General features: G+C 38.7%; 1 protein-coding gene across 1 annotated transcript in view; it reads right to left on the bottom strand.

Annotated features, from left to right (window-relative positions):
• Positions 1–1063: 1063 nt before the first annotated feature.
• Positions 1064–12765, bottom strand: part of LOC128888487 (uncharacterized) — a 54469-nt gene continuing 42767 nt past the window's right edge. Inside the window, exon 7 of the mRNA XM_054145377.1 lies at positions 1064–1144. Coding sequence (XP_054001352.1) covers positions 1079–1144 — 66 coding nt within the window. The 3' untranslated portion in view covers positions 1064–1078. The remainder of the gene's footprint in view (positions 1145–12765) is intronic.

The raw sequence follows: 12765 nt of genomic DNA, 5'->3' as shown, positions 1-12765 counted from the left end.
AAAAAAAAAAAAAGTATTTAGGTGGATTTCTTTATTCGCTTTTTCTATAAATTTGGGACGTATAAAATAACAACTTCCACATGTTGAATTAGATTTAAAGAAATCATTCGTCGAATGTAATAAAATAAAATCTCTATTCCCAAATATAGTTAAACCACGAAGCTTTTGTTAAGTCGTCGTCAGACAGATTTCTACTCGTTACAAAGTACTACTCCTTCCTTGCCAATTCGCGTAACAAAAAATGATACGGTATCGTGAGAATCAAGAACCACTGATTCAAGGAAACGAGCATCCGCGTACGCGAGCTACGTAACGACTCATAAATAAGCGAATGATGCCGTCGCATGACTCATTGACTCGTTTTCTAAGCGGTTCTCTCGCATTGACACGGGAACACGCGAGAACGAGCGGAGACCGAAAGTCCTAAAATCACTTTCCATCGCTTTTATTCGGCTCGATTTAGTCGCGGCGGACACGCATCGCACGGTAGGCGAGATTTCTCGGAGATTAATCCGCGATAATAAACGAGTTCCGGATAAACGTGTATCTCTCGTAAACAATCAATCTCTGTCCGTGTATCTTCGATCGTTCGTTCTGTTTTCTCACGCATCCGTGTATGCGGTCGGTCGCGCAAACTCCGTGCTCACCTGTTCCACGCGTTATGAAAAATCGAAGAGTGCGCGATGTCATGGGACTGTTTTCCTTCGTGTCCATCTCAAAAATCGACAAGACGCCGACACAACGAATAGAACACAGAAAGATCTCTAGACTAAAAAACGAAGGACTTTCTGAAAGGATTTAAGGATTTAAATATGCTTCAGTCGCGACCTTCAGGTGACCTTGGGTACCAAAAATGTGATAAAATCGTAGAACGATATTAGAATCGCATTTGAACTTGGACCAGACAGCTAAGAAATACAATCAAAGTGCGAGAAATAATTTCAGTACGTGATTACGTACTTTTTGACTCTTTGAACGATGTAATCGTAAATCGCAGAAGATCAATAGTCACATTCGGTAAAAGCTACAATCTAGTATGCATTTTGGATAACAGGATAACGAAAATTAGGCTCGTTACTCACACTTTTCTCTCCCAGGGATTTAAAGGTAAACAGTGCTCTCGCGAAATTAATATTCTGCTTACCTGAAACAAAAATAAGGCTCACGTCAGAAAATGTATAAAGATAAAGGACGCATGATGAAGATAATAGTTAAGTCGACAGGTATTTCCTTATTAAAAAAATCAAATTCTAAAACTTACTTCGGGAAACCGTTCGTTTCTTAATTATTTATACGAAATTGTATTATCTCTTCCTCTTTTTTTTACAATAACAATACATTGATCCAGGACCTTACTAAATGGTTTACGAAGTAATACCGAGATGTTCTCGTAACAAATAGTAGAAACTGAAGTAAACAACCTACGATTCGTATCAATAATATCAATGCTCGTGAACACGTTTACACTGTAAAATATTTCTTTCTCTTTTATCTATGTTTATGCATGACGACGTGAAATTAAAATTCATAGCTAAATACGTGAGACTCGCGAAATGGTTTAACGTAACGCACGTGAACGATTTTCATACAAGATACATTGCCATCAATAGTCATGCTAAAGACAGAGCAGTTAGGTCCATTCATCAGCAGTCGTCTCTTAGACAGTCGCAGAAACAGGCATGCATAATTCATCACTTTCGTTGCACATAGATCACTATAATTCATCACTTTCTTTGAGCGTAAATTAGTATAATTCATACTGTGTTACGTGTTGACACCGCAGGAAGGTGAAATTTCAAACACGCTGGTCTATAATATTATAACTTATACGACGTGTTAGAAAGTATAACCTATTTTTTTTCTGTGCTCCGTTATACAAGACGAACCGCTTGAAGGGACAAGTACGTTTCTCTCAAAATTAATTAAATTAATAAACAAAATTAAGCATCCGTATTAATGTATAATGATTCGATCGTTTTATTTAGAAACTGGCGCGACCCTTATCAGTAACGATAAAAATTAAACACGGTATGAGAATTTTCCACCGTTCTATCACGTTTCATTATTTTTTATTTGAATTTCCATCTACTGTATCAAGTTTTATACTTCAAATTATGATATATTGTACTTCCAAAAGTATTCCGCCGCGGAACCATTCAACTGCTTAATTCCTTTATAATTATAATCACTGTCCATAGTAAAAAGAACAAAAATTTAATAATAGAAACAAAATCGTTGCGGATAATGTTAAGAGGACCACTTCAGTTTGTGATCGTATAACTGAATGAACTATTATACACTACCACGTGTGCTCAACAATTGCAAAGAAGTGTATTCGCAATTTAAATGCAAGACTTTTACGACTGATTATACTTAGATGTACGAGGGTGGAAAGCTGCGCGACTGATTGACCCCTCGACTACGTCTTCCGTACGAGGAACGGACGTCCTTTGCCTACCATGAATAATATGAAACGTGGGTAACTGTTTTAAATTGCGCTACACTAAGTTGAACTAAACAATAGAATTATCGACACTTTCGCCGCGACACGGTACTAAGACACGTCGCTACGGAAAGTTAATGCCTGATGACGCGGTGCTTTTTCTCGCGAGGAAATATTAGTCTTTTTACGGTCTAACCTAATTTTAGTAACGGTAGGTAGTAACGTCGCGTTACTCCGTGTGTCGTAACATATTATACTTTTTGCTAGTTAATCTTCCCTTCACTTCAATATAGAGGATAATAACCGACAGCGTGCAGCCACAGTCTGTTCAGATTATAAGACGCGCCTCTTCGAGCTCGAAATCCGATTATTTATAAGGCAAGACTTTACCAAGCTGTAAGAGATTTCATCTTCAGAGTGGAGACTCCCCTCTGGACCGTAAGAAGATTATAGGAGTTTGAGTACCGACGGTAAGAAAATTGAAAAAGTTTACGCGACGAACGTCTCATGAGTCATATTTGAATTCATTAAATGTAATTTAAGTTCATTCGTTGATTTTTAACCCTTTGCGGTCGTATGTACGCTCTCAATCACCGAAGCTTATTTACCGTACCGGTTCGTACAATATATCTGCTCTCAGTCACAGGCCACAGCAAAGAATCGTACTAATCTTATATCGTACTCCGCGGACTGACGATAATAATAGATTCTAAGACATTAGTGTAGTAATAGATTAATAGAAAGAGATGTTAAATTCTTCAAAGACAAAAATATTAAATTATTACATACGACCGCAAAGGGTTAAAAATCAACAAATAAACTTAAATTACATTTAATGAATTCAAATATGACTCATGAGACGTTCGTCGCGTAAACTTTTTCAATTTTCTTACCTTGTTACTTTTTCTGTAGCAGATTCCAATAAATATACCGTTTACATAAACGCGACGAAAAATTTCTTACTCGAACAAACATGAGAAATCAAGTTAGAGGTAATAATTTATAACACGATAAAGAAAAGCGAAGAAACCCGTGAAGTTCAAGACTCGTCCACTGAAGCGCACGCTAAGCACCGTATAATCTTCGAAATCGATTATCTCAAAAACGACGATAATTACAAAAGACTCGATTCAACATTTTCAATTTCTTTTTACGCGTGGAAGTATTTCCACTCCCATTTCCCAAGTTATAGGACAATGGTGTAATACGCTTCCTTTTTACTTTCGAGCGTTGATCCACGATTTGAACTAGACTGGTATGATTCATAAACGAGAAAGGTACATCATTGGCAAAATATGTGAAAAGACTACAGTTTCTCCGTTCGTGGTAGCAAATTATTTTGTATCAAAATTAACGTTTATCATCTATAACAACTACACGATTCTTAAATAAATATAATACCAGTAAAAGAAATCATCGGAAAACGATTGAAAATTTAGTAGCAAATTATTTTGTATCGAAATTAACGTTTATCATTTATAAAAATCACACATATCTTAAATAAATTATAATACCAGTAAAATAAAACATCTGAATGTTCTATAAATACGATACTGCTACGTAACGACGTTAATTTTAAAAGAACTGAAAATTTGTATCCTCTCTAAATATTCTCAAGAACATAGAATTAAGATTCAGCACAAGCAAGTTTACTTTGTCTTTGCACTCTCCAACTTTGCTTTACTCAACCCGCTTCTCCGAATCATCCCTTTACGTTTTCCAGTATTGATTTCCCTAGAAAGGTAATATTCCTTGAACAATAACGGGGATGGGAATTCCTCGCTTCTGCGAAGCCATAATCACATGGCGTTCCGGAGACGTGCTAACGTGTCGCCTAAGGTTTCGTGTACACGCGCAAAATGTTCACGGGTCTATGTACATAGTTCACACTCATTGAGCATAAAATGATTTCTTAGCGAGCGCTTATAATCCGTGAAAGGAATTTCGAGCACGCAAAAAAAACGTGCGAAGCCTTTTTCAATCTCACGACGAACTATTAAACCTCGTTCGAGATCAATGAAATTTGGAAAATTCGTTATTCGATCTCTGCGTGAATATGAAATTGCACGTACGTATATTCTGAAGTTGTATTATATCGTATTGAAAATAATTATGTACAAGTATTCTTTGTTAACGTACTCATTTTACTATTACGTTCGATTACAAATGAATGCACATCTGTTTGTATCCAAGTACAGTGTACAGATGTTTCAATTTTCATAAAAATAATTATTCCTTCTTGATAGTTATTTGTTCCAGATCTTTTTTTAATTTTGAAAACTTCCTGCCAAGCAATGTAATAAACAGACTGTGTATTAAATGTATACGTTACAATTTAAATTAATATTTGTATTACTAATCTCAATTTGAATATTGAATCTATGCATGTAAGCTCTGTTTATCTTAAACAGAATATAAAATAATAAAATGGATACGTCAATGAAGAATGGATATCCATCATCGATTTAAATTTAATACTGTCAGTCGTTTTCGTCTTTGAGTTTCTACTCGTGACCTTTCTTAATTTAAATATATAGTACTTCTCACGTTTCCAATTATTTTATTTATCTCACGAATCGCAAACGTTTCCTTTTAATTACCAAATGTATCGCGTTTCAAGATCCAAGTTCAGTTCGTAATGCATTAACGTTTCCACTGGAATTAATAAAGAAATTATATTAAACCATTCGTTGCCAACTACGAGAGTTCAAATCTCGTAGTTCAAATTGATTGCAATTACTCAAAGGATAAGTTTATGTCATTTTGAGCCACGAATTATTGCAAAAGGAGATCGTAAATTTTCTTTATAAAAAACCGAATGAACACTTTTGCGCAGATCTGAAGTTTCGAGCACCAATCGTAGCACGCCTTGTATTTAGACGCTTAAACGCACATTATGGAATAATGAAGTAATCGTGGAAGCCCTAAATCCGGGGAAGCTTGTCGTCGCGAGCCCGCTGGAAGATTTAACATCAAGCGCCTGCTTCGAGGGCTTCTCTTCACTTTAAAAGGATGAACTATGTGACATTGAACGTCTCTTTTTGCGAACTCGTAACAGTCAACCCGGTAGTACTTTCCGCCCGTGGGAAACGCGAGGCGTATTACTGTGGAGCATCCTGGATCGTATGCACCTTATCCCTGCATCGAATTAAATCCCGCTGCAACAAGACCAGCGAGATCCTCTCCCGTGGCTACAAAAACTTGCAGAACAGTCCGCGGGCAGAAACGTAATATCGAATCGTCGTCTTCTTTGTACGCTGGAAACAAGCGTCGCGATGATGTGACTTCTTTACGGCTCATCTGAATCATGGAATTCATCGTTTCTGAAGGAGCAACTTCTTTCGGAGAATTTTCGGTCGGAGTGGCCAATTAAGACCTATCGAGGCCCGTTAAGGCTATAATACTTGGCAGGTTCGTTTATTTTAGAGCAAATGTGCTTTTGTTGCTCGATATTCATCTACTATCGATATATTACTGTTAATCTCTAATGATTATGAAGGTAATTATTTGAATAATTCTCAAGTGCTGTTTGGTTTTATTTACTCTAAATCGTGCCTCTCGTATATTTACGTTATGAAATAATAATTTTATAATTATGTTCAAAGGCAGTAACTATTTCTACCAAATTATTTCGTTTTTCAAATGTCACTGAACTTTTTGTTAGACACTGTATCGATCGGCGCGATAGATCGTATACAATATGGCGGAGTGTTACTGACGCCTTTCTTCTTTTTATCTTTATCCTCTCGTTATCATACATATACAATCTTATTTTTGCACGTGTATCCTTTGATACTTCATTATTTTTAAGAAATTTTTGTACGTCACTGATATGCTAAATTTAATTCGTTTAAATTACATTTTCACGCTTTATCGTTCTAAAAATAATTGAATACTTCTCCTACCTACATAGGCGTATCAGAAAGATTAAAATTAAAAATTGAAACTTGGAGGTAGGATACTGAACGACAGACCACTTGAACACGTTCTCTCCTCGAGTTGACGTCATGAAAAGGAACAATAATGTCATTGTTATTAATAGAAAAAGCCTTCTGTACACGATTCGTGCATACACCGCGAATAAATAAAGCAAACCAAAGGATATTAAATACGATAATCGCAATGAGAGAGCCAAGGAAAGAAACGAAAATAGAAAAACGAAGTTTAATTATTCGATAAATATCACCGATTAATCATTGCAGGAATGAATTCGACACAATCTCCCCGTTGATCGTTCAAATAGATAGAGACGATGATTTCGCAACACCGTCGAGTTCGTCTTCGTGTAACGCCTAAGAACGAATACATCACCATTATTTCAACAAATCCGTGACTCACGAAGAGTACAGCGGATAAGAAATTACTCGCGGAATATTGCACGTTCGTTGGAATTCTATCGGCGCCACGAATTACAGGCCGCTGCAGACCTTGCACTCCGCGGCATGCGCCTCGAATGCATACGGTATTCTCGATATATCGAAAGAAATATACGGGAAGAGAATGATTAAAAAAAAAAAAAAAAAGAGCGGCTCGTAGGCAAAAATTTTCAATTCCCTTTCACTTACGGCCGCGGCTGCAACGGAATGACGCAACTACCGTAACTTATCGACGGTTTCCATTATGTATCCTCGCGATCATGCATCGCGTGTAACGCTCATTTCAGGAAAGACTCGCGCCGCGGCCTTCTCCGGGTCCCTGACTGCACGTTCCAAGAGTATCCTCTGAACTCGATTGTAATCGCGATACGCGCAACTCAATTCTCCTAGGTTTTACTTTCACGCTGTCTCATAGATGGATACGGGCTGGATTTCTAACCAACTGATCAATCCGATGACGCGATTATCGATTAACCCTTTAACCACGGTCGCACGATCCTGGAGAGCCAGGACCAAAACCGACTTTCGATACAGGATTTTATACGATACAGTATGTTTCAGTATGTGATACAAAACACTAGTCAAAATCGAGGGTATAGATTGTTAGACGTTTCAAGTCTGGGTGGACTGGAAAGTAATGTCGTTTCTAATCTCAATACTTATTGATCATTCATCAGCTCATTAATTTTTTTTCAATCAGGCATTGAAAATTTGCACACCAGACGACAAAAGGTTCTTAGTAACTAGGACGATTACATAATTGATTAAATATAAAAACGTATTATAAATTGATTTGTTCGGATCTAATGTAAAAGGAACGATATTACTTTCTGGTCCCCCTAATAGAAGATTAATCTTAAATACTGTGCTCGCCACAATTATTGTTGCATAGTTATTCTTATACATTTAATAATTCTGTAGGAACCGAATTATCCCTTGTTTACGATCACTGCTGAAAGATTTCTATTGCAAAGCATGAAAATTATATTTGAGATCAATACTCGTAGATGTAATTAAACGAGTCATCGATACGACAATTGCACGTTATATGCCTCGATTCACTCGAAGACGTTTATGAATCGATCTCATGCAAGAATTTCAATTTCGAACATAAATGAATTTATAACTAGAAAACGGGTCTCCGTCTAATCACTGGCGATTCGCGTTCGCTTGCGATCATGGTCATTCGCAATGAAGCATTTCTCGAAGGGACTAGTACCTAGCAAAGGAACCCTCGGTTAATTATCTATTTTCTTTTTTTTCCAAGTCGACACACGAATCGAAAGAGAAGATTCCGGGTAAAAAGTGCAAGTAAACTCTGATTACGGTGCAATTACACTAGCACGGAAAATTACTACTTTTACGCGATTTCCTTGAACACGATGTCTAGCATTAAATGCATCCACTGGCGTTGCTCGTGGTAAAAAGGGAGCGTGGAAATGGAAAATAGAAAACGAAGCCGACGCCTGAAGAAGTCAACGGGGAGCAGCTTTTTTCTCGGATCTCGTAATCCTCGCGACGAAGTACGCCGAGGAGAGCGGTGAATGAAACCCGAGACGAATTGAATATTGATTTTTGTCAGTGTTCCGCGTAATGGTTGCCTCGCGTTTCACGAATTGCAAAAAGGCCGGATAGCGTGCCTATATCGAAGCCTCGGTTCGCGTTATTACAATGGTTTCGAAATGATACAACGACCTATGCTTCGGATTACAGCGATCGTTGAAATTGCTACCAAGCCTACCTGCAATTTCATTGATGATATATCGCAATCTGACGAATCAATCGACCAAATTCGCCTGGATTAACGCATCGAATAAAGGATTTTCCAAGCCAGACTTTATAATCGCGATGAAAGCTTGGAAGAGCGCTATTTTTTTTTTTTTTTTTTTTTTGTGGATTCAAAATTGAATTTTTTCTCTTTATATTCTTATTGCTCAATTTGCACGTCTCGTTAGGTTGACGTGACGTCGAATATCGTACGCGACTTGTAAATAAGTCGAGCTGGACAGTTGAAATTTTTTTAGAGAGTCTTATACAAGTGTTTGAAAAAAGAAAATTCTTTTTTTCTCCCAAACATGATCAAAAGTTTCGCTTAAGAATAACAAGAGGCCTGTTAAAACTTTTCTGCTTCTTTATATTCTCATAACTAGCTAACGTAGTACGTCGCACGGAAAATCTACAGACATATTTTCTGTTGGGAATTAAATGCTCTACAAAAAAGATCTCTTGTAAAAATTCGATAAAGCCAACCGCATTGAATCGATTGCTTTCTAGGGAAACAATCTTTAACGGCGGCTCAACGTTGAGAACAGTAGGCCAAGTTTAATTTCTACCTTCGCGTTTCATCGCGGAAGAGAGAAGCATTACACGCATAAATACTCGTAAGTGGCTGAAATTATTGCTCGCCGCTCGTACTCGGTATTATTAGAAAACTGCATCAAATGATACACTTCATCGACTTTGTCGGGAACCCCTCTGCTTCTTTCGCACTTCGAGCAGTAAATCATCGGTTCCGTTACGAAATTTACCGCGTCCGTGTTCCTGCTGAATCGCGGTAGGCTGCTCAACGAACTTTCCACGGTAAAAATTCTCTAAATTCGTTCCTCTGACAACACGCGTATCCAGTAACTCCTGTTTCAACGTTCGCAACTTCATCCAATTTTTTTGGAACATTTCGGGACGTTTCAGCCAGAAATAAAATTCAACTCAACGAGGATCGAAAGTGTCGAGCGAGACGTTTCGAGTTAAAAATAATTTTAATATTACGTGATTCTTATAGATAATAAATATCAATTGGAATAGAAACTATTATACAGGGCGCGGTCAAATTTATAGTTCAAGTTTTCGATGCATACAGTACCGTTTCAAATAATTATTCTCCACCTGAGATACATTATATCTCGACTATGTTTTAGTGTTGTCTCAAGGTCCAGAAGTGCTCTAATTAAATTTACTAACTCGAAGTATACGAAAATAATGATCTCATTTAACTTTAAAATAACGATTAAAATTAATTGTTAAATTAAGAAAGTATAGGAACACATTCTGCGTACATATGCACAAATTCCCGGAATATCAATTATTAGATTAGAAATGACATCTTCAATGCGCTCGTATCTCCTCCCTTAATTAATTCCATACTACCCAAAATGCTATCAACGACCATTTATTCAGTATTTCAAGAACAAGACTCAAGATGAACGAATCGAATAACACACTTCAAAAAACCACGAAACACACTCAAAATACGTCTCTCGTTTCCGCCCTACAACCAAAGTCAGACATCCCCCTTACTCCGCCCTAATCCGCCGGAACTTCTGCCTTGCTCCGTGTATCTAGCAGTTCTCGGAATACAAATAGTCGAACCACGGCGATAACCGTCCACCAGGAATAATAAACAACACAAACAAGAAAATCGGTGCAATTACTCTTCCATCTAAATTTACGCGAACGAATTCACGATTCGCGGCGACTCAGCGATGAAACAACGGCAGCTGTTCCATCGTGCGCTTAATCAAGATTAACCGCTTGAAATTGCATAAAATCGAGTAACTCGGTTACCGAACAACTGGAAACCCTATCCCGACCCGCGATACGGATATAACGAGCTCCACCGTGCGGCGAAAAGCGACGAGTAAACGTTATCGGAGGAGGATCTAGCGCGAGAATCTAGTACAGATCCCGAGCGTGCGATCCGGCGCAAAAGGCGTAGCTCTTGCTTTCTGTACGCGAACTTAATGACCGATGATTACCGTCGGGAGAAGAGTAATATTCACGGGGGATTGGAAACGAAACCGCGTTTAATGCGTGAGATTAACGGTACCCGAGACGCGGAGGCAGGTGTTTCAGAAAGTTCCCCGACGGGAACAGAAAAAAAGGGAACTCCGACGCCCACCGCAATCAGATACCATTAGGCAGGTCCGTTCTACTCGCTCGCTTTCAGCGCTCGTTACGTTTGTTGTCGACCGTTGTTTTTCCACCACAATTTAAACAAAAAAAGAAAAAACAAAAAAAAAAAACATCGCACGATTGCCATTAGTCGCTTCGGGTTCGACTCTCGGGAAACAGACGGAAAACAGAAGTGGTGAACACATCACATTCCGGCGCTTCTATCAAATTATAAGGCGAAACATACTAATATCACACAGGGCGACTCTTATAAGACGACCGACGCGATTATCGGTTAAATTTGAAATAGCATTGAAAAATCGTTCCGACAAAAAGTAATCAGTTTCGAGGGAAACGGGTGGCGGTAATTACTTTTTTTTTCGTGAGTGAAGGGAGCTACGAGATATCGAGGTGATCTTCATTCTTCAAAATGAGCTTTCGTTGGATTCTTCGGTCTTAAAGTCAATTTCGTAAAATGTGACAAACACATGGACAAAGGCATTGGTGTCACGACAAACACGAATTTATGTACATAGTTACATTGAGAGCAAAACAAGCCTTCTTACCTAGAGCACAAGTTCGACTTGTGATGTTTGTTGTGAAGACAGAAACCACGTTTTAGTTTAAAGTGAATTTCGTAAATGAAATAAGCTAAATTGCGATTAGTATCAAGTTACGATGAAATAAATTGCGTTTAATTCGAACGACACACTCGTTCTTTTTTACCATGACTGTATTATTTCTGGCCTACACGATCTCGTACGACGTTACAAATTCTGTCGTTGAGTTCGTCTCGAAAGTGGATGTCATCCGGTCAAAGAACAAATATTGCGTTCCGTTTAAAAAGATACAGGTAACCTCGATATCTTGGAGCCGCTTCTGAAATTGAAACTAATTACTATTTGAACAAACTTTTAATACGACTTCAAATTTCACAGATAACCGAGTCGGTCACCTTACACGAATCACCCTTTATGAACCTAATTATGACTAACTCTAAGGTATCATTCGTTGTATGCGTCTATTTTTCGTTAAGTGTCGCGACAAGGTCTCGGTTCCGTGACGCTTATCAACCGAAGTATGCGATCTCCAAAACAACGCCAAATAGGACAAACATCCATACGTATAAACTTTGTTCAGTATAGCTACTGAATCATTCCAAGCAACATTCCTTATACACAGCTGGACACCTCTCCTAATCACGCAACGGTAATAAAAACGCGCCTACCAAGGAGTGTCAAAAAAGAAACGAGAACCACAATGACGATCGCGTTCGCGTTGCTCCAATAATTATATATACTGAAGAAGCAATCGTGCCTTATTCACGTAATTAAGCAAAACATCCCGGATGAAAACGGAAGACGTTGGACGTTCACACCGAGGGAAAGCCTCTAATCGTTCGCCGATAGAAGCGATTTCCAATATTTCCGTGACACTTGACAGCTAGAGTATCATCGACGACTGCTTCGAAGCTTGCTGTCCGGTCTAATGATACTGGAATTAATTGGATTATTAGTCGTTGACGATAATGGCCAGGTAATTGATCGATCACCGATCGACGGGGTTCGACGCGTATACGGAGGAATAAGGTGATTTGCGTTGGTACTCATCTGCGCTCTGTGATCGTTTCGCTCGAATGAGCTCGAATGAGCGCGAATGTGATGTCATCGCGAGAGACACACATTTCTAATTCGAGAAACTTGCAGACCGGCAAAGGTGGTCTCCGCTACCGTCTGCGTTCGTTCCGGCACGCGTGACTGGGTTTGTCATTTTGTTCCTGAAAGTGGACGCGCTACCACGGTCGATCGGGTTCAACCGCCACTGATGAAAACTGCGCAGTGATGGGCAAAACCCTAGGCTTCGAATAAATCTGAAGTGTGCCGATGTGTTTGTCTCGTTTCCTTCTTTGGAAAATGTTCGTAAAAGGAAAGGAGACAAACACATCGGCAAACTTCAGATTTGTTCGAGGCCTAGGGTTTTGCCCATCTCTGAAACTGGTGCGGTAGTCAGGGCCTCTTTTGCATAATTCGATTCGTTCTGTCCTCGAGATGCACCGTG

The sequence above is a fragment of the Hylaeus anthracinus genome, unplaced genomic scaffold, assembly GCF_026225885.1.
Source record: "Hylaeus anthracinus isolate JK02 unplaced genomic scaffold, UHH_iyHylAnth1.0_haploid 11994, whole genome shotgun sequence".
NCBI classification, from domain to species: Eukaryota; Metazoa; Arthropoda; class Insecta; order Hymenoptera; family Colletidae; genus Hylaeus; species Hylaeus anthracinus.
Note: the sequence above shows the minus strand (reverse complement) of the source record. Positions and strands in the feature narration are given on the sequence as shown.